General features: G+C 31.6%; 3 protein-coding genes across 3 annotated transcripts; 2 read left to right on the top strand and 1 right to left on the bottom strand.

Annotated features, from left to right (window-relative positions):
• The first annotated feature begins 2648 nt into the window (after positions 1-2648).
• Positions 2649-7133, top strand: LOC113399826 (15-hydroxyprostaglandin dehydrogenase [NAD(+)]-like). Its single transcript, XM_026639070.2, has 5 exons — positions 2649-2798; positions 4146-4385; positions 5615-5788; positions 6496-6650; positions 6959-7133. Exons 1-5 carry the CDS (start codon positions 2703-2705, stop codon positions 7107-7109), a joined length of 816 nt encoding a protein of 271 aa, XP_026494855.2. The 5' UTR covers positions 2649-2702; the 3' UTR covers positions 7110-7133.
• Positions 7134-9832: 2699 nt separating this feature from the next.
• LOC135193382 (15-hydroxyprostaglandin dehydrogenase [NAD(+)]-like) lies at positions 9833-14510 on the top strand. The gene is made up of 5 exons (XM_064215599.1): positions 9833-9955; positions 12448-12681; positions 13070-13246; positions 13850-13998; positions 14288-14510. Exons 1-5 carry the CDS (start codon positions 9860-9862, stop codon positions 14430-14432), a joined length of 801 nt encoding a protein of 266 aa, XP_064071669.1. The 5' UTR covers positions 9833-9859; the 3' UTR covers positions 14433-14510.
• Positions 14511-15751: 1241 nt separating this feature from the next.
• On the bottom strand, positions 15752-18318 carry LOC113399823 (15-hydroxyprostaglandin dehydrogenase [NAD(+)]-like). The gene is made up of 5 exons (XM_026639066.2): positions 18108-18318; positions 17057-17296; positions 16779-16955; positions 16300-16448; positions 15752-16038 (listed from the first exon to the last, which is right to left on the bottom strand). The coding sequence occupies exons 1-5, from the start codon at positions 18201-18203 to the stop codon at positions 15888-15890; spliced, it is 813 nt and encodes a 270-aa protein (XP_026494851.2). The 5' UTR covers positions 18204-18318; the 3' UTR covers positions 15752-15887.
• Between the last annotated feature and the right edge of the window lie 3924 nt (positions 18319-22242).

The raw sequence follows: 22242 nt of genomic DNA, 5'->3' as shown, positions 1-22242 counted from the left end.
TACTTTTTAAATATGTTGTTTTATGGCAAAAATTGGGTAATCACAGACCGCGTCTTTTAATTTTTTACTGTAATTTTTGCACTTACGATTGAAGACAATTAATAGTATGGAATGAATATGTAAGAAGATTTATTATGTTAGTATTTATGTTAAAAAAATATCTCTCCAAATATACGACATTGAAAAGGCGCTGGTATAGCTAGAGGGTCCAATTTAGAAAATTTTGTACCTTTTAGTTCAGCACAGTAGCCTCATTCTGGAAATTAAGAGACATTTTTATAATATGAATAAAATTTGTAGCTCCACAAAGACGTCCATGTGTATCCGGAATCTGTACATTAATAATGTCGAAAAAAGAAGAAATAAACAATTTCATTATCCTACATTTACTTTTTCTAATTATCTATTGCTATTTCTACAATATATTAAAAAAGTCACCTTCCGCCGTCTGTACCCTGTCTGTGAAGGTCTAACCTTTTGAACTACGCAACGAATTTTAATGCGCCTTTGTTTTAATAAACTGAGTTATTCAAGGGGAAGTTTATTTGAATGATACATGCATATTGTAGTAGAGACAAGTCAAGAATATCAACATTCCTAAAAAGAGCAAGAGTTTCTCTTTTTGTGTTTGTTCTGCAATTTAAAAGTTGTATGTAGAGCTTAATTTTTATAACAAAAAAAATATATATATTTGATATATAAATCGAAAATTAAAGTTTCTTTATAACTCGATGATATTTTTTTACAGATCTATCTGGGTAGTTACCACTCACTCATTATATTCTACCGCCAAACTGCAATACCTTACTTCTGTGTGTGGGGTGTGTGAGCCAGTGTGCAAGGGACACAGGGGACATAACATTTTGTTGCTAAGGTTATTGTTGAATCGGCTCTATAAGGAATGGCTAATATTTCTTACAGCCCCAATATCTATGGGCAATGCCAACAGCTGGCTCATTTGCCCATCCGCTATTATATTATATTAATAACTATTATATTAAAATTATAACTAAATTAAAACGGGAGCTGTCGTGGGCCGCCCAGTTATAACGAAGTTGCTTTCGCTATAACAGACACAATGAAATAAATTAACGTATGAGAATAATTAAATGACAAGTGATGTTCATAAAATCGTATGTGAATTAAAATAATAACCAAAAAATATATAAGTTTAAATAAAATTATATAAAACCGTATATTTATAAAAAAATATATAATTATATATAACCGATTTTTATAATATAATCGGCGGAACTATTGACGAAACTTATCGATAATTGTAGAACTGTGCTGGATATCACTATATAGAACTGCAGTTTATTGTTGACAAGCTAACAGTTGAGATGCTCATTTCACACACGTTATATATTGTTTTATTTATATTATATTATGACATATGATTATAGTTTGTCGTTTTATCCAGAAACGAACCATCCAAGTCAATATAATTCTACGACGTACGTATAACTTTACGATTATTTTATGTTTTGTTTATAATCTTAATATATTATATATATATATATATATTAAGATTTTAAACAAAACATCAATATTATTTATTTATTTGGTTTCGAAGCAATATAGAAGGCCTTCATCAAAAGTCAACCTTAATTACAATTAATAAATATTACAGATTAATATTTTCCCGAAACATAGTAGATATCATTTATTTATTTAACAGTTATTAACAAGAAAATTAAATCATTTTTATTCATAATTAAATAGTAGACAGCGAATTCATTCATTCTTTTTGAACAAAATCAGATGACTGCCTCAATACCATAGACACGATGCTTTGTTAGTGTCGGAACCACTCTTTAAATACGGCCGTTTTCAATAACTTATCTATCCCTAGTTTCAGTAACTAAAGCGCCAAATATATTCTATTTTGTGTTCAATCCGTAGTAAGATTCTCATTTTTAGAACATTTAAATAAAAGCTTGTTTCTTTTTTCACCTTTAATTTGTTGTTGCCAGAACTGTAGATATCTTATCCTGTTTAAGTGAGCCTTAGTTTTATCTTCATAACACAACATAAAAATATTAATTATCAGCATGACATTGGTGAGTCTATTTAATGTAGCCCGTCAAAGATCACATTAGGTTATCAAAATACGTTATATCTTATCATATATTGACGTATATATGAACGCGATAATATCGGAATTAGATGCATCAATGACAACGTTATATATTAGCATTAAAGTGAAATTGTTCCCATATTAAAGTTTGAAACTTGTTGTAACATAGTAAGGGCTTTGTGCAAGCCCGTCTGGGTAGGTACAGCCCACTCATCAGATATTCTACCGCCAAACCGCAGTACCGGTTTGAAGGGTGAGTGAGCCAGTTTTACTACAGGCACAATGGACATAATATCTTAGTTCCCAAGGGTGGTGGCGCATTGGTGATGTAAGGAATGGTTAATATTTCTTACAGCGCAATTGTCCATGGCCGCTGGTGACCACTTACCATCAGGTGGCCCATTTGCTCGTCCACCTATAGATCTAATTTAAAAAAAACATAGTAAATCTATATGTAAATGTATCACTACGTTGTACTTTGACAGTATGACAGTATGAAATGTCAAAACCGACTAAATTAATTAGTCGGTTTTGACATTTCATACTGACTTGGCATTCAATATAAATAGACCGCCTGCTGCGTTATACAGCTTATATCCAAGTTAACAGTGAATCATAAATCATGTTCGACATAAGGAATAAAGTCGTGTTAATAACGGGAGGATCTATAGGCATTGGTGCTAAAGTTATTGAGTTTTTACTGGATGAAAATGTGAAGGTATGTTTTAGTACAAAGATCTCTTTTTTTCGGATATCAACACTGCTATTGTTAATTTTGTTATTTGTAATATCTCTTTATTAAATAATAATATAATAACAGTAGATTATAATAAATGTCATTAATTATATAAGAATGCTGCTAGTTTTTACGTTTAAATTATGATTATGTTTTCTTTCGGGATTCTTATTGATCGAAATCTTGTATTATATCCTCGAAGTAAATTTTTTTGACAGATATCATTTTCTGTGCACACAATTGGCTAATTACTCAGTCGTTGTAACATTGTTGAAAAATGACCGCTCCCCACTACAATTCGTAACCATCAGGCAAAGGAATATTCTCGTATACATTCGTATATATAGTAAAATTAAATATTTAATAAAATAATAATGAAACAATCTAAAAACAATTTTCTTATAGCCAGACCTAAAGTTTAGTTTCAAATAAACGGTTCGGTAATTTTCGTAAATTCTTAGGAATCTGATTGGTTGTACAATCATATGGTCACAATATATCTATTTCTATCATGAAGAGCACTTCTATAACTTTCAACTTTTAATATCGACTATCGTCACTAGCCTTTTAATAAAGATGTTGGTTATTTCTTACACATATGGCAATTTCGAAAATATATATAGCAGTCAACGTGTGCAGAAAAGTGTGAGATAAATTAAGTTCTTCGGGGCCCCCCTCAGGATGGGGGCACAGATCCTAAGCACAGGCCCCGTGTGCCCTTACGGTAAAGATGGAAGTACATAAGACCATTTTAGACGATCAACTGCTTAATTGAGAGCGAATTCATACTTATAATAAAATTAACTGTCTGAAGTAATTATAATAGGAATTAACACAGTATTTTAAACCAAAATTCTGATCAACATAATATATTGGTAAACAATATCGAATCGCATGAACTCATTTAGGTTATTCGGAAAACATTCCTTAAATAATATTGATTTGGATTTGATCATTTAAGGTTTTCAAGATCAACGATGCCGAACAAACGATTGAAATCATTAGTTACATGGTTAGCCAGAAGTAGTAAAGGACAGTTTTATATTTTAAATCAGGGCCAAAAATATTTGGAATGTCTTCTATTTTTATTTATATTTGATATTATGCACAGCTACCAAGGAAAATATCATCTTTGGTTATGAGATAATGGTTGATGTTTTTAATTAGATTATAATGCTTAGAAGTATTCGGATACTTCTAAGCAATTTAATCTACTTGTTCAGTTAAGTAGAGAACTAAGATGGCTAACTGGTTAGAAGTCTAACAAATCCCACCAAACCTCGAGATAAGAGGGTCATCAAGCAGATGAATAATATTACTATGTTTCAGCATGTGGCAAATCTGGACATTGCAGAGGACAAAGGTATCGCATTACAGAATCAATTAAACAAGAAGTACGGAGCGAATAAGGTCAAGTTCATAAAGGGAGATGTCACAAATCAGGATGATTTATATGGAGCGTATCAGACTACAATCAAGGATCACGGATATATTGACATAGTTATAAACAACGCTGGCATCATGAATGACGCCAAGGATAAATATAAGAAGGAGATTGAAATCAATGTGGTAAGTTTTATTTTATCGATTTTTGAGATTAATTTGTTTTCTTTATTGATATAAGAAATATACGAAATAAATTTACGACAACAGTAGGCATTTACGAAAATACAATGAATTATCAATTGACACTACACTAACAATATAAAATTCATTAAACTTAAATTAGCAGACAAAATAATAATAACGATAATTATTAATATAAAAATACTTAAAATCTTACAAGCAGGTGGTCCCAAAACGCATTTAATTCGTCGTTTGACAAAATTAATTTACTAAAAACAATTACTTACAAACTCCTGTTTCCTAGTATTACATTTTATGGGATAATATTTGGGGCTAAGCATGGTGCGGATATTGAATCTGATTTCATTTTTATAAAGAAAACTGTCTGGTCTATTCGTGATTTTGGAGCTTGACACTCTCTTCAGGATGTTTTTAACGATTAAGGGATACTTGTTTATTTATGATTTTGACTACCTACCAAGAAATATAAAGAAATGACGAGAATTAAAATAATTAACGCGCTTTTTTGTTTCAGTGACGTAATAAGCTTACAATGCGATTATTTTGTAATGTTCGCGTGGGCATTGAAGCATAGGTACTTTGCTATTTGTAATTATAATGATTTTTACATTTTATATATACAAGTAACTTATTACTTGGATTTACTATTAACAATTTATTACGTGGATCTTATGCGAAGATAACGGGTTCAAATCTACTTAGTTTAATAATAAAAATTATATCATTTAATTCAGGTATGAAATATATATTTTAAATATTGACAATATTAAAATCGAACAAAATAATATCTAACAATTTGTAAAATTACATTATATATCATTTTTATAGTTTATCTCGAGAGATATTTTCGAGTGAAAATCGTTCTCAAGTTTGTTTTGATTCCTATAAGGTACTGTCGTATGGTGTAACAATGCAGAATAAGAATTTTCTTTTCTTAGGGATTAAAAAATACACAATTCTACTTTAATTATGATTAGAATACTTTCCAAGCTGTTTTCCCTATATCTGGTAGTTTCAGATTAGGCATACCACGACCACTCGATTATAGTTAGGACAGATACTGACAAAATAACTTATCTATGAAAATATAGTTTTACAGTATGTATATTTAAGTGCGTTGATTATATCTTATGTAGTAAATTTATATAATGATAGATAAATGTAAAAGTACACTAGCTAGTTATATATATATATATGTTTATATTTTTCAGACTGCACTAGTGTCAAGTACGCTGAAGGCTAGGGACTTGATGCGAAAAGACGAGGGCGGCAAGGGAGGTGTAGTGATGAACATGTCTTCCATCGCAGCTCTGCATCAAGATCCTTTGCTTCCTATCTATTTTGGTACGAAGAGCGCTGTCTTACAGTTCAGTAATTGCATTGGGGTAAGCAAGAGTTTAAACTGTTATGATAAACAATGATCTATCTCTTTTATTTGACATATATTTGACCATTCGTAAGAAGAAGATAAGCTTAACTCATGAGCCCCGTAACTAAAATTAAAAGGTTTTGCATTAAGTGTTTATTTGAAGTTTATTTCGATTTATGATCATATAATTTTATATTTATCGTTGCTTTTCAATTAGCTCATTCGTCTTTATGGTAATATTAGGAATATTATTAGTGATACAGGGTTGTAAGTCCTAATCTTTACCGTAATAAGTACCTGAAGTTAATTTTTAAGAATAACCTTGTCAATGACACGCCGAAGTTAAGACTTGTAAAATTCGCTACAAAAGACTATAATGGTATAAAATTTTACTTGGTGGTAGGGCTTTGTGCAAGCCCGTCTGGGTAGGTACCACCCACTCATCAGATATTCTACCGCCAAATAACAGTATACTGTATTGTTGTGTTCCGGTTAGAAGGGTGAGTGAGCCAGTGTAATCACAGGCACAAGGGACATAACATCTTAGTTCCCAAGGTTGGTGGCGCATAGGTGATGTAAGGAATGGTTAATATTTCTTACAGCGCCTTTGTCTATGGGCGGTGGTGACCACTTACCATCAGGTGGCCCATACGCTCGTCCGACAACCAATGCCATAAAAAAAAAAATGAATTTTATGAGCTTTTATGAGTTTTTATTTATCAGCTGCCTGAATACTACGACAGAACTGGAGTTCGTGTGCTAGTAATTTGCTTTGGTGCCACCGATACCTCACTCTTGACCAAAGAGAAATTGGGAAATTTTGACAAAGTAATCGAAAAAAAGATGTTGGATAATATATCTAACCACCGTTTACAAAAGTGAGCTATAGAACTTTTTATAATTTGTTATTGATTGTTTAATTAATTTATTTCAATGATTAAAAATATAAACGTTGGGTAATTTTTTGCCATTACTGTTATCTGTACTTATTATTTATGTCAAATAATATCAAAACAAAAATCAGTTTTTATTATCTCTTTTATATTATATTTTTTCCACTCCTGTATAATATTTCACATTAATTAATTTAAATATTATTTATAAGATGCGGAATAAAATTTAATATTTTACAATAACAAAAACATTTTTCATATTATTGAATGTGGAATTTTGTTAATGTTTTTAGGGCTGAGTCGGCAGCACGCGGGGTAGTGGACGCGATAAAACAGGGTGAGAGTGGAAGTACTTGGCTATCAATCGCTGACAAACCCGTAAAAGATGTTACGAGCACTATCAAGAAAGCCTACGGTATCCTTAGTGAGCTTGTGTACGAATAATGACAAAAATAATAACATACCAAAAGCCAAAACGTTGTATTTGGAATGGTGATCCTACGCGCACAAAATCAAAAGACAATTTAAAATAAATGAGCATTATTTATTTTGTAATATCAATAAATATTTTTCTAAGATATTATGTGTTAATTGATGTTTTATTTTCCTTTCTTATAACATCCTGAATTATAGGAGTCACTTCCAGGAATTCCAATGTTTATAGCCATATTTTATATCTTTGACATAATTTCATAGGCTTTACTTATATTGCCTGTGATGTCAGAGATCTTATTGGAGTTAACCAACCATGTGCTTCCACTGTTACCTTCTTTGTATCCTTTAACAACACCTTGGGCGGCAAACTCTGGACTGGAAATTAATTAAATTATATTTTGAGCGAAATTAAGGCATCTATATGAAAATGTGGTAATTTTATTATTTAGCTCTCCAAATTGCAGGATAAGTATTTACAACAAAAACAGATATTTGTACAATAGATGACTGTACCTCTACCGATATGTATTTCAGGACCGTCAATTGTTTATTTAATTTTGTCGTTGCGCCTGTTGTATACTCGATATCTTTGAATTTGGTCAAATATACGATTTTAAAATTCGTACTTAAATAAATGAAGAGTCGGAATGACCCAAAGACTAACATACTTGAATCTGAACTGTAGGATGCGGGTTCAAACCCGGAAAATTACTGCACATTAATTTGTTTTTATAATTCACGTCTTGCGTGAGGGTGAAGATTTAACTGGAGGATACCTATATGTATCGGATGAAAATCTCAGTATCTGATATCCATATTTTACCTTTTCTTGATTCGCGTTATTGTTATTCTAATAATAAAATATAATATTCGGCACTCACGTTTGCATAAGACTGTGACGGCTGGTGTACTTTCGGATATTTTCTAACTTTTGATTGACATTCTCATCGAATGAGGCACATTTTTCGAATATGTCCGTGTCAGTTGCTCCAAAACATATTGTAATTAAGCGAACGTTTGTATGACGATAATAATCATTCATCTGGAACGAAGTATATGATAAAAACTTTAAACTCATTTTAAGATAAATATAGGCCATTACTCGTATCATTTCAAATTATAACTTACACAACGTCACATTTATAGAACTTAGCTTTATCAGCGCTGTAAATTAGCGATAAATCCTGTTCAAGTTTTCATCTCGCAGAATCATCTATATCTAACATACACACATGCTGAAAGATATAAAACAAATTAATTGTTATTAGTATTTTAAAATAAAAATCCAATATTGTCAGTACTTGAAATTATTCCTTAAACTGTAAATGGGATCTGATTAAAATCCCAGAAGAACAAATGTTGCTATGTGTCGATGGAATAAGTGCCCTTTCTGTCGTTAGGGTTTTAAATTTTCAGAGACAACTTTTTATCTATCTGTAAGAGTTTGTTTTGGATAGTGTCCGCATTATCTAAGCTTCGATCCATTTAAACATCACATTTAATATAAGGTTTATTTTAGTTAAGATATAGTTCTAAGGACTTACTTTTACATTTTCTTTAAGGAATTCTTTCAGAACCTGCACCGATACCATTGGCTGCTCCAGTAAAGATTGCAACTTTATTTTCTAAACTAAACATTTTCATTTACTTTGCATACAATTATTATCAAGAAATTTGCGACAAAAAGTACTGGAGCTCTTCTTACGATCACTTAGTATTTTAAAATAATAGATTATATACTTTGAGCAATTATTTATACTAATTAATATGATATTATAATGACGCGCGCAAATTTCCGGTTTTATGCTCGTATTTTGTACCATTACCAAAACATTTCGATTGTAAATAGTTTTTTTGTACTAAACGCGTCTATACGCGAGGTCCTGATGATTTTTCAAGTCCATAAATAATCGATATTGGCGCCAGATTAACCGATCTGGGAATAAACCCCGATTCGGCTCATTAAAACGTCCTATTGTAAAAGCGTATACATTCCCTGACAAAAAAGTTATTAACTTTTGCCTTGACTAATTTAGTCAGGTACCATTAGTAACTAGCTTAAATATACTTGTTCCTAGTACCAATATTAGTATATATACCTACGTCATAATATCTTTACAAAAGACTTTTAAAGAAATTTTAACAAATGTACAGTATATTTATTTAAATTTATTTAGATTCGTTTCTTAAAAAAATTTTTGGAAACTTTAATTTCATGACCCTCACAACACCCCTCTCTCGGACCGCGCTTGTAACCATCTCTATTTAAAATGTATAATAATTATGTTCTTTTATAACGATCAGTGAATCGGTAACCTCTATTAAACAGACATACACTTCAAATCTTATATGAGACTAGCTGTGCCCGCTACTTCGTGCGCGCTTGAATTTAACAAATAATTATTGTTGTAGCCTAAGTTACTCCTTATTACATCAGCTATCTGCCAGTGAAAGTATCGTCAAAATCAGTCCAGCCGTTCCAGAGATTATCCGCAACAAACAGACAGACTGACAGGCGGATAGAAATTGAAAAAAAAATGTTACTTTGGTATATGTACCGTGTATACATATTCATTTAGTAAAAAGCGGTTATTTTAATATTACAAACAGACACTCCAATTTTATTATATGTATAGACAAGAGATATGGAATTTTTTTATGACAATTTAAAATTTATTAACAGTTTATATTAGTAACAGTAAATAGCGGATTGTACTAGTATTGTATATCAGTTAAAAGAAGGCAGTCGTGTCATAATCATGTTTCAACTGATCGATAAAATAGTGATAATCACCGGTGGTGGGAATGGTATAGGTGCGGCCCTGGCTCACCAAATGCTAGAGGAAGGAGTCAAGGTAATTTTTTTTTTTTTTTTTAATCAAAATATACTTAATTCGTGTAGAGTCGTACAGGTACTTTCAAATCTTTTTATTGACAAGTGAGCTTAACGGAATGGTAATTTTTTTCAAAGCTGTTTTTACATGTGTGTAATATACAATAACATTTCTGTATGTATCTTTATCATCTGTATAATGTTGTATTGAATAATACACCTTATATATATATTATTTTTTTTTATATTAGAAGTAAATTATGACGAAGATAATTTATAAAAGAGCCTAATGCAAATATTTTATTGTTCTAAATTTGATATATATAAATCACTTGTTAAGAATATAAGAATTCATCTCGTGTTCGGCGGTGAATGAAGGATATCATCGTCAGAAAAGCTCTACCTGTGGGTTTTTTGAGTAATATTGGTCTGAACGAGCACATGGGCCACCTGATAGTGTGTGGTCACCACCGCTCATAGAAATTTGGCCCTGTAAGAAATATTACGCATTCCTTACATGGCTTTTGAGATGTTATGTTATGTCTCTTGTATTTACACTGGCTCACTCTTCTCTCCCACTCCCTTCAAACCGGAACACAACAATACTAATATAGCATCTGATGAGTGGGTCGCGGCACTATAAGAAGCAGCATAGTGGAATAGGCTCCAAGACCAAGCGGAGCGTAGGCCTTAACCAGCTGTGACATATTCACAATCTACCTAAACAATTTTTTCGCTTTTCAAGTATTATTTAGATGTATAACATAACATAATCAGCCTGTAAATTTCCCACTGCTAGACTAAGGCCTCCTCTCCCTTTGAGGAGAAGGTTTGGAGCATATTCCACCACGCTGCTCCAATGCGGGTTGGTGGCATACACATGTGGCAGAATTTCGTTGAAATTAGACACATGCAGGTTTCCTCACGATGTTTTCCTTCACCGCCGAGCACGAGATGAATTATAAACACAAATTAAGCACATGAAAATTCAGTGGTGCTGAGTTTAAACCCGAAATCATCGGTTAAGATGCACGCGTTCTAACCACTGGGCCATCTCGGCTCTTATTTAGATGTAAATTATATAAATTTAGCTATGAATAAAATATTCTAAAATAGGTGATTATACAATATAAGGATATGGTAAAAATAAATTTAAAAACATCTATCCCTGTTATGTCAAATTGATCGTTTAGTGATCACATAATCTGCCATATAATTCTATCACTTCTAGATAATTGTTTGCTGTGATCCTGATATTATCATTATGTCTGTAATTTTAAAGAAGTACCGTATAATTTTGATAAATCTGTTTTGTATTTCTTAACATGATCGATAATTATTGACAAATGATGTCGAGGTTAACATGTATTGATGGATAGATACGCTTTACAAATAAAAATACTTGTCTCTTACGACATATACGGGTTTAAATGTGGCGCTTCTAGTCTATTAAACAAAAGCAAAATCTTATTATATTTAATGAGTAATTCTTCTATAGAATTTATTTGGATCATATTATTACGGTTTCGATTTTTAAGTTTATCTGTATAGATGTATCTATATAAAAATTCACAACAAAGTTGTTTTTTTTTTTAAACTACTAGAGTCAAGCTTATCTCGGTCGCTGTTACTGAAATAATAACCTTTAGTAATTAAAACATAAAGAAAAAATCATTCAACATAATTTACTCTAACTTTCTGCACATATATTTTAATTTAGCGTAAGTGTCTAGAAATTATTTGACAAATAAAGGTATTTATTTTTTTAAGACGAAAATAATTGATATTCATGTAGAATATTAAGCGTTTTTCGTATTATATATGATAATTCGATTGAATCTTTATATTTCATAAAAAATAAATAATTATTTTTTTTCGCTTCGTTTTTGTCTAGACCAATTTCGGCCTAATTGATCGTTCTGAAGAGAGATTAGTAAAATGCGCAGGAAATATTAAACTGCTCGACCACGGGTGCACTCTTTATTTGCTCACTTTTAGTGATGGGATGGTGATTTAAAACGACCAGAGAGTTAAGGCACAGAATCATCACCTTTACTTGATATTCGAGGTACAGGAGGCATAGATACTGACAAATTAAAAAATTTCAAGCAGATTTTGCAAATTACTTTATTTAAGATACATATTTTTTAGGGGTGCAGTCCCAAGAACTAGGGCTACTTTATAAGCTAGTCACTAGATACTTTATGATATCTTTAGGCTGACGAGAAAATGGGCCACCTGATGGTAAGTGCTCACCACCGCCCATAGACAATGGGGTTGTAAGAAATATTGACCATTCCTTACATCACCAATGCGCCACCAACCTTGGAAATTAAGATGTTACGTCCCTTGTGCCTGTGGTTACACTGGCTCACTCACCCTTCAAACTGGAACAAAAAAATACTGAGTACTGCTGTCTGGCGGTAGAATATCTGATGAGTGGGTGGTACCTGAGGTCGTGGTCTGGGTGCCACCAAGTATTAAAGTATTTAATTATTGTTCTATCTTTTACAGTTTGTTGCGATATTAGACGTTGATGGATATTCCGGTAAAGCATTGGAGAAAATATTAGCAGAAAAGTATCATACAGATAAAGTAAAGTTCATGAAATGTGACGTCACGAAGGAGGAAGAACTCAATGCTGCTTTCGATGAAACATTGCAGGGATATGGTTACATTGACGTCGTTGTTAACAATGCTGGTATAGCGAATGATGCGATTCATCGGAAGGAAATTGAAATAAATTTTGTAATGAACTATGAATTTATACAAAAGTTTAACTTTTATAATTTCTTAAACTTGGTTGACTTACAGGCATAATAACATTATTATGGCTGTAAAATATTTGAGATCTCGGTACATACATACCGGTAGAAGAAATATTTTTTTCTTTTTCTAAAACAAAAAAAAAATCAAATTCAAAATACACCTTATTCAAGTAGGATTTTACAAGCACTTTCGAATCGTTATTTGACAAACTATATTAAGTGAAGCTGGCACCGGTTCGGAATGCAGATTTTACCGAAACCGAAAGGGAAAATCACTGAAAAAGAATGATAGTTTGATAATTATATTTTATTTCAGTCATTTGTTTATTAATTTTTACGCATAATCAGTTCTTTTTTTTAATTTTAAGTCTGCCGTCGTGACAAGTACTCTAAAAGCATTGGAATTAATGCGTCAAGACAAAGGCGGAATCGGAGGTACCATATTAAATGTCTCATCAGTTAGCGCTCTGGCTTTATTATCACCGACAGTCTTCGTATATGGGGCAACCAAAGCAGCGATCCTTCATTTTACATCGAGCATTGGGGTATATATATGTCCTTTATTTAAATTTATGTTACTTATGACAATTTATATAATTTCATTATGCTTTTGAAAGAATTATGTTTCTTGGTATAGGTTTTATTAATGCTTGATTTTTATGGCTGGCCCACTAGGACATAACTAGGGAATGCAATCCCGACTCGAGATCGTAAATTCGGATCGGATTAGAAATATCAATCCCGCGGGATCCCGAAATTTTCGGAATCTCGTCCAGTTTAAAAAAAATATTAATATGACTGAATACGATGAAAACTGCTTGTTTGTGATAGTGAGGTTAAATAAAACAAAATATTATTTGAAAGTTAACAAAAACCTTTATCCTTTAATATTAGTAACTAAATAAATAACAGTTTTTTAAATTCTCCGCAACCACTATTTTTTTATGTGCCTAATATATGATTATAATTCTACTCGTACTCAGCAGGGAAGGAAATAACTTGACGTAACGTTCATGCATCGAATTAGGTTCAGACGAAATAACTCATGTATAATGGAGCAGAAATAGTGTACTCTACTAGCTCTTAAAAGAACACGTAAATTTAAAATACCTGATAATCATGTCTTAGGACTATTTTTTTTTTCGCAGAAAGAAGCATACTATGCCAAGACAAAAGTTCGAACAATAACTATGTGTTTTGGTGCCACAGAAACAGATATGATATCGAAAGTTTCTAGCTTTGACGAGAAATTAACACAAAGTATGCAAAAAATAATGAAGTACGATCCTATACAAACGTAAGTTCATTATCCACGTTAATATTTTATTGTGGTACATTAATATGACCGCGTGACAAATCGTGGTTACAAAATTACTTATATTAAATTGGCTAATTTAGAGTTAAGCAGCAATTAAAATATGTATATTTGTTAAGTTAATCTTATTAACAATAATTAATTAATTTAAAGTAGAGTTATAGTTATTAAAATGACAAGTTCAATGGCATAAATATTTCGAAGTTTTGCGCCCTAGTTTTTTTGGGTATAGAAATAAAATGTTATAAAGTGTATGTTATTTCATTCACAGAGTAGAGCAAGCGGCACAGGGCGCTATCGTTGCTTTCAAAACTGGCAAAAGTGGCAGTGTATGGCTTGTTTGGTGTAAAGTTGAAGATATCACAAGTAGAGTGGACAAAGCTTATGAAATTATGGCAGGAGATATTTTTGATTAAAGAGGAAATGAAGAAAATAGTGAACAACTTTTCAATTATTATGCAAAAGGTTTGATACTTTTGTATAGGCTTTATAAAATTTATCGCTCAACAAATAATTGTAAAATATATATCTTCGACTCAAATATAAATATAAACATATGTCATTAACATGACAAAAAGTTAAGAATAATAATTAACATTTATTTTCAATACGTTTAAAACTTATTATGTGTTGGCTTAAATCATATTTAAAACTTGTAATCAGCCAATAATACAATGTACAGGCTGAAATTTTCAAATTTGTGTGTATGACCGAATTGTAACCTACAAATGAATACTAGCTAAAAATGTTCAAGGTAGTCCCAGATCGTCTTGATAACTAGAAAACAAAGCCTCTGCTTTTATACAAAAGTCTACCACACTATTTCATTAATTTCGATGATGATGATTTTGATTATGTTTACGTAAATGGAATATTTTGAATTAAATAATAAAAATGTAAAGAATATAATTTGTAAAATTCTCCTAAAAAGTAATTATAAAATCTATCTATCCAATATTTTAATTCTGCTTCGTCGCTTAAGTAGGCGTACAAGGGCATCTGATATTGCCGTTTTGCGCTGCAAAGGTATTATATTTTGTACGCATTTTCATTTAAGGAACATCTTTTTTTTGGACAAACGCTGCTAACAAAATTAAATGAAAAAAATATTGTTTTAATGAATGTAGGTACATAGGAATGTAGGTATATATAGTACAAAATGTAGATTTTCCATTTTCCTTTAAATTTAAAGACTTGGGATTTCCGTTAATATTTTCCTCTAACATTCGTCTGTTTGTTATTACTTAATCGTGAAGTTTATTATTTTCATAATTTTTACTATGATATCGTTTATAGATAAGGATAAACCATTGATTTACATATTTTTTTTCACATCTATTAACCATACAGTTTCGGCACACCTGCGATAAACAGTATTCATAGTAATAAATATATACGTGAAATAAGGAATGCAGCATATTTAGTATATTTAACTAAACTAAAAGGTACTGATTGTATTTGTAGCCAATATACACGGTACGTAATAATTGATGTTAAATTTTACTTGTATGTATCAATATTATATTAAGATATCAACGTAATACAAGGACTTGCAAGAATACATATAAAATTATACCATAACTGATTCTAAATTATACATCTATTGATTAAGAAGAGTGATTCTTAAACGGCTTTATTATTCCATCGGATGGAAGGAAAATGTATATTCCTCTCATTTTCAATTGTGAGGTGAGGAGAGGTCCCACAATTGAAAATGGTACAATTATAAATTGTTATCATTTAAGATAAGATTTCTAAGTATTTGTATGTGTGCGTTATGTTTTTACATATTTTATCAACTCTCAAATGCGAAATAAAAATAATGTTACGTAAATAAAATAAAAACTTGTGAAAAATTGAATTAGTAGTTCCTAATCGAAAAGACTTTCAGATAAAGTATCGTAGGCCGTATTTATTTTTGATGTTATATCTATTGCTGGTTTGCTATTTTTTACGAGCCATGCACTTCCACTTTCACCATTCTTATACGCTTCCACGAGACCAATTGCTGCGGCTTCAGCTCTGTAAAAGGAAATGGTAAATTGAATAAAAAACATATCTCGAAATTAAATAAACTGTACTTAACGGAAGGCATTTTTAATGTTTCCCTGAAGAGCCAAAATATATGATAATAGTTTATATTATTCTCTCCTGACTTTCAAATCGAAGAAAAGCCATTATCGTTCTTTTATTTTACATGTGATTTCGTAAATGATTTATTATTAAGACAAAGACTACATTCGTCATCACGTTAGTAAAGTTAATCAAGAGAAATTGACATACGGTTGGGGAGGCATTATTTCGGTGAACATTTCTGTAATTTTTTCTATGTTCTCATCAAAACTGCCCAATCTCTTATGTATTTCAGATATTGTGCAGCCAAAACATACAGCAATTGTCCTCACTTTTGTGTTTGCGAAATATGATTCTTTCTGGAAAATTAATTTATCGTTTACCATTTAAATTATTTTTGATATATCTTAAGCTTTAATAGACACATTTGACTTTTCGTCAAATGATCCTATTTCTATTATTACCACACTAAAAATACGGTGCTGGACAATTTCTTAGACTTACAGGCTTCTATATATAGACACTATAGTTATCAGTAATCTTTAAATTTAAATTTAGAGGCACAAATAACAAAGATCAGATAAAAATGTAAATCAAAGCAGGAGAATAGAAACATCAAAGGTGCGGACATCAAGTTTATGTCACTCTGGTTATTTGAGGAAAAACAATATAAATATTATTGTACTTACACCGATACTACAAGTTAAATGAAGTACAGCGGCTTTAGTAGCTGCGTAGATAAATAAAGATGGTGCTATCAGTAACAGAGCAGCGATTGAGGAAACATTGATAATAGTACCCCCATGACCACCTTTATCTTCACGCATCAGTTCTAGAGCCTTCAATGTGCTTGCTGCTAATGCAGTCTGTAAGAAATGTGACACATTTTACTTTATCGTTCAATGCAATAATTTAATCTACTTGTATTTTTAATGAAAAAATAACTTTAATAAATAATATATCATACAAAGTTAATATCAATTGTCCTTTTAAACATGTGCAGTCTCTCATCAGCTACGCCTGCGTTGTTCACAACAATATCTATGTATCCATGATCCGAAGTTGTATTTTGGAACGCAGCTAACAACTGGTCCTCAATTGTAACATCGCATTTTATAAATTTCACTTTATCTTTTCCAAATATTGTTACCAGTTGTTTTTCCATGGAGCAACCCGACTCTTCATCGACATCCAATATTGCAACGTGCTGAAAATGATAAAATGTTATTATCTCGCAAAACTAATGTTTTTTTTTTATTTTTGCGGCAATTTTTATTTTTATGCTTATAATTTAACTTAACTTTAATTGTTACTATATTAGAATTTATATTTATGAATTTTCTTAAATGTCCTACGGAGCAGTTGCAAATGTCCTTCCTACTCCTGGATAAAGTCGTCCCCTCCTCTTGTTCATATTTTTGTTTATCTTTTTATGTAGATACTACACAAATGACGACACGTAGTAAACTTTACCATACATGCAAATCATGAGCTTGTTCGAAGTGTTATAAAGATTATCCCACCACGCCGATCCTGTGCCTGTTGATGAATATTATAATAGGGGGTTCTTTTCGATGTTTGTTTTAAACGGCAGAATATAATACGAGAAGAATTATCAACAAAACTGAAACACTCGAAGTTAGCCACCAATACTAGTCTATCTTTGGTTTAGATTTATGAGTGACTATGTCTTGCGCAGTTGTCTAGTCTCCTTTAAAAAAAAATAGGTAAACGGTATGAATGATAAAATTAGTGATTATTTGGTGGTAGGACATTGGGCTAGTCCATATGGGTAGACACCACCACAATCTGCTACCAAACAGCAATTCTTAATATAGGTAAGTTCTGGTTTGTAGGGTGTGATCTTAGGAATCTTAGTTTCCAAGATAATTTACAGCGCCTATGTCTATGGGCGGTGGTGAACAATTACTACAGGCCCTTTGCACGCCTACAAATTTTATAACAAAAAAAAAAAAAATGTATTTGATAATTAAGTTAATTTTTAAAGTAATTTTTACCTTCACACCTTCTTGCAGAAATTCTTTAATAATAGCAGCGCCTATACCGCAGGCCCCACCTGTAACTATTGCAATTTTATCTTTTAAACTAAACATTGCGCCGTGTTATTGGAAAATATGCGTATAATAAAAGCTCTTCGTTGCTTATATAGCTAGCTATGTAATTTTTTTCCAATATGTTTTTCAACGTTGGTAAGTTTTAGGGTTCTTCGTTCTTAGGGTTTTGGGGTTCAAACACCAGTGTGTTCTTTAAATTTTTTTTCCATAGAGAAGTACTATATTCGGTGTTTTATTTTAGGAAGGCAGATATTTCATTGGTATTTTAATGTGTTCCATATATGGAATTTTATTTGTATATTTTTTAAGACTTCTTTTTTATGGCTAACACCTGACGAGTAGTTAGCCAGAGTAGAGACACAGGGTCTCTACTCTGGCTAAACCCCAGTAGACAAACGTAGACAATTAGTATTTTTAAATTATAATAATAATTATTATTATTTTAAAACGTATGCCCCAAATTAGTGAAGTAAATTCCTATGTACCCCTCCTTTTTGCATATCACTTGTGTTAGGTGTGGGGACGACAATAGTCCAAGATGTCAGGATCGATCCTGCGACTTTTTACATCGCTAGGCGGCCCGTTAACCATTGCGCTATTGACGCTTTATAATTAAAAAGTGACTGCAAAATTGGCATTATTTTATGTCTTTTAAATCGCTTTTATATTGTACAGTTTAATAGTTAATACTGTTATGTGCGGAAATAATTAGACAGAATATATAATAATTAGATTTTGCCTGTAGACTATACATACAAAAATTAAAAAAAGTTTGAACCACAATATGAATATTAATCTCAATTTATGATGTTTACTTAGGTACCTTTATATATTTTATTTAAAAATAGTATCGTTTATAGAAGCTATTAAGTTAAAAAGATTTATTGGACGTTTATTATAATACATTCACGTTATTACAATGTACTGGTCAAACCATTGATTATACAATACTCATGTGTGTGTAATACTTAAACGTAAATATGTGTGTTCAATATGATAACAGTGAAACATAAACAATTTTATTATATAAGATAAATTAAATATACAAATACATATATGGTTCGCTCAAAATTTATTTGTTTCATTTTCTTTTATAATAGTGGAGTTTTGGGGTTTTTTTTTTATATTAGAGATGGCAAACGAGCAGGAGGCTCACCTGATGGAAAGTGACTACCACCGCCCATGGACATCTGCAACACCAGGGGGCTTGCAGGTGCGTTGCCGGCCTTTCAGGAAGGAGTACGCACTTTTCTTGAAGGTTCCTAAGTCGTATCGGTTCGGAAAAACCTTCGGTTTCACTCACTTTATATATAGATAGTACAAATTGTCTGTTTTATACAAAGGCTAAGCACTAATCAAATTTTGGCGGATAATAAAGAGAATAAAGATAGGCCACAAGTATACGAGAGACTATAAAAACACACTAAAAAACATTTTTAACAACATTGTTTACGTTGTTGTTAAATATTTGATAATAAAAATCAAAGGTTTTTTTTGTACTGTACATAGTCTTTATACGAACAACATGGCTCGTTGGTCTAATGGCTTGATATAAGGCCACATATCCCTAGCTTCTGGCTCAAGCCCCAAGCCGGGCCGATAAAAAGATATGTTTCATTTGTCGAAAAATTCTCAATAACTGCCCGAATCAGTCTGGAAGTTGGAAGTATGTACGTTTCCGTGCCTTGGAAAGGACGTAAAGCAGATGGTCGCGCGCCTGTACTCTTTCCGTCATGTCGGATTCGCCGTCCAATCGAATTATGATAGTGCACCTGTGCTAGCGTACGCGAACAAGTCAGGTCAGGCATGTATGTGTGCTGCTATGTAAGTATGCTTAGACGACTATAGAAAGCCACTTTATTTTTGTCCCAAAACGTGTTCAAATTTGGAAAGTAAAATATGAATGCTCATATTTAAATATACCAAATTTAATTATAGTTAAGAATTCAAATCGGAGTTTGCTAGCGTCCCTTGAGGAGCCCATTTTTAGGATCATGAGAAAGTATAATACCGTTCTAACCGATTCTATGGTAGCAAATCACTTTCTTCAAACATAATTTATTTTCGGTACCGATGAGATATATTTCTGAAATATTATATTCACGAGCAGATTACAATATACAAGTATGGATAACATTGAAAAAAATAGATCGTTTTAGTGACCAAACAATCCTGACCTGTGTTTAACTTTCATTATATTTACTTACTTAACCTAATTTTAATTCAAAGTTTTGTTTTTGTAGTTGTATTTGTCTTTAATCTTTGCCCTGTAATATTCTTTGCTAAATTGTGTAATAAAGATCCGTTAATTTTGCAATATATGAATTGTTTTTAAGTGGAGACTTGATTGGTCTTTGCGTAATATTTGCTGTTTGTTTCCCTATCAAAACCGATAAAATAATTATAGTACTTACATAAAATTATACTCTTACAAAATAATTTACTTTACAAAGAAGGAAACTCAATATGGTTAAAAAATTAGAAGAGAATTATGAGTGACATATACTGTCTATTAAAAATAATCACATCAACATCAACCTTGTTATAGCAAATAACAAAATAATTGACAAAAAATTATCTATCGAGAATGTTTTTATGAAATATTATTTCAAAATAAAGCACATGACATGGTATGGTGTCTCTATATTAAGACCATAAGAGCAAGAAGGTGATCACGATTGTACTGTGCTAATCAAAAGACGTTACGTCGACATGGTCATGTAGGTTTAGCTATGAAAAAGCATATATTTCTAGTAGAATGAATTATGAATCAAGGAAATTCGCTCTCACATTTTTTAACATTTCTAACATTTTTTAACGAGATTCAGAACTTGAGTGAGCCTACCAATTGTATCGATGATACAATAGGTACCTCACAGACAACATCCATAATACGAATATGAGATAGAATATTTGAATTAATGTAGTCATTTGCCATTGACTTCGTCAAAAGAACCATTTATTGTCATCATAGTATTCAAGGCTTGCAAAGGGATCAATGAAAACAAAGCGTACGAAACCATTGGTTGTTCGATAGTAAGTAAGATCCCGTAAATGTCTCACAGCTGTGAGGGCCAAGGCCTCCTCTCTTTTTGAGGAGAAATATAGGAAATTACTCGACAACAAAGAACTATAATATAGAAATACACTGATACCGATACATGCAAGTTTCTATTTGTAATTTGGTCAACACGTACATGCAGATTCGCACGTTCGTATTAGTTATGGTTTGGCTCCTAAAAGAGCCATAGGGTCACGATAAATATTTAAAGAGAAGGGGTAACTTATTATTAATAATAAACCTACAATTATTACAAGTAAAATATAATAGTCATTATAGATTTTACTTTTATGTTACTTATTTTTATTGTATATTTATGTACTAAAATATTATAACCGGTATGTAAGAAAGAGTAAGAAAAGAAAAGTTAACTAGGAGGACGCAAGACCTGTAGGTCTTTCTTGCGGTTTCCATAATATTTCTGGAACAATAATATCGAGTCGGAATAAAAAATATCAATTGCAACTTTCAGGACTTAGCTGGCTTACGAGTTTACGTGGATAATGATTTTCTAGTATCTTTAAGCAAATATTGCTCAAGCAAATATTGAGGATAATCAATTTTATTAAGTACTACAAGTGTTCTTAAAAATAAAGTAAAGTATGTTACGAAATGAAATTTCCAGTTGGATCGTAATAATCAACAGTGATGAATCGTCCAATTGTCTTAATGAAGACGACAGATGCATTTCAATAATCAATTAATTTTATAAAACGTTGAGATAGGTACATGGACGTGAGATTGGACGTCTTCAGGCTAATTGGAGTCTTGATATAGGCATGTTTTATATAATAAGCTGGTTCATGTATTGTATATGGGCCTCATTCTGGTGTTTGGTCTCGACCGCCCCTAGACAATAAAAATAGAATGGTATATAAATACTTCCATAAATAATCAACGCACCGAGGTGGTAGGGCTTTGTGCAAGCCCGTCTGGGTACTCAATAGAAGCGAAAGAAACAACATCGGCTCCGAACAAAAAAAATCATAAACATTCGAATTTCGAGCCGATAGTTTC

The sequence above is a fragment of the Vanessa tameamea genome, chromosome 8 (genome assembly GCF_037043105.1).
Source record: "Vanessa tameamea isolate UH-Manoa-2023 chromosome 8, ilVanTame1 primary haplotype, whole genome shotgun sequence".
Lineage (NCBI taxonomy): Eukaryota > Metazoa > Arthropoda > Insecta > Lepidoptera > Nymphalidae > Vanessa > Vanessa tameamea.
Note: the sequence above shows the minus strand (reverse complement) of the source record. Positions and strands in the feature narration are given on the sequence as shown.

What these genes read in the sequence shown, in the direction of transcription:
- LOC113399826 (XM_026639070.2), top strand. Translation starts at nt 2,703, where the DNA reads ATGTTCGACATAAGGAATAAAGTCGTGTTAATAACGGGAGGATCTATA. An exon ending in AGGAGATTGAAATCAATGTG is followed by an intron (nt 4,386 to 5,614) that starts GTAAGTTTTATT and finishes TATATTTTTCAG; the next exon opens with ACTGCACTAGTGTCAAGTAC. An exon ending in TCTAACCACCGTTTACAAAA is followed by an intron (nt 6,651 to 6,958) that starts GTGAGCTATAGA and finishes TAATGTTTTTAG; the next exon opens with GGCTGAGTCGGCAGCACGCG.
- LOC113399823 (XM_026639066.2), bottom strand. Translation starts at nt 18,203, where the DNA reads ATGTTTAGTTTAAAAGATAAAATTGCAATAGTTACAGGTGGGGCCTGC. An exon ending in ATTTAACTTGTAGTATCGGT is followed by an intron (nt 16,449 to 16,778) that starts GTAAGTACAATA and finishes TTAATTTTCCAG; the next exon opens with AAAGAATCATATTTCGCAAA. An exon ending in GAAATAATGCCTCCCCAACC is followed by an intron (nt 16,039 to 16,299) that starts GTATGTCAATTT and finishes TTCCTTTTACAG; the next exon opens with AGCTGAAGCCGCAGCAATTG.
- LOC135193382 (XM_064215599.1), top strand. Translation starts at nt 9,860, where the DNA reads ATGTTTCAACTGATCGATAAAATAGTGATAATCACCGGTGGTGGGAAT. An exon ending in ATTTTACATCGAGCATTGGG is followed by an intron (nt 13,247 to 13,849) that starts GTATATATATGT and finishes TTTTTTTCGCAG; the next exon opens with AAAGAAGCATACTATGCCAA. An exon ending in AAGTACGATCCTATACAAAC is followed by an intron (nt 13,999 to 14,287) that starts GTAAGTTCATTA and finishes TTTCATTCACAG; the next exon opens with AGTAGAGCAAGCGGCACAGG.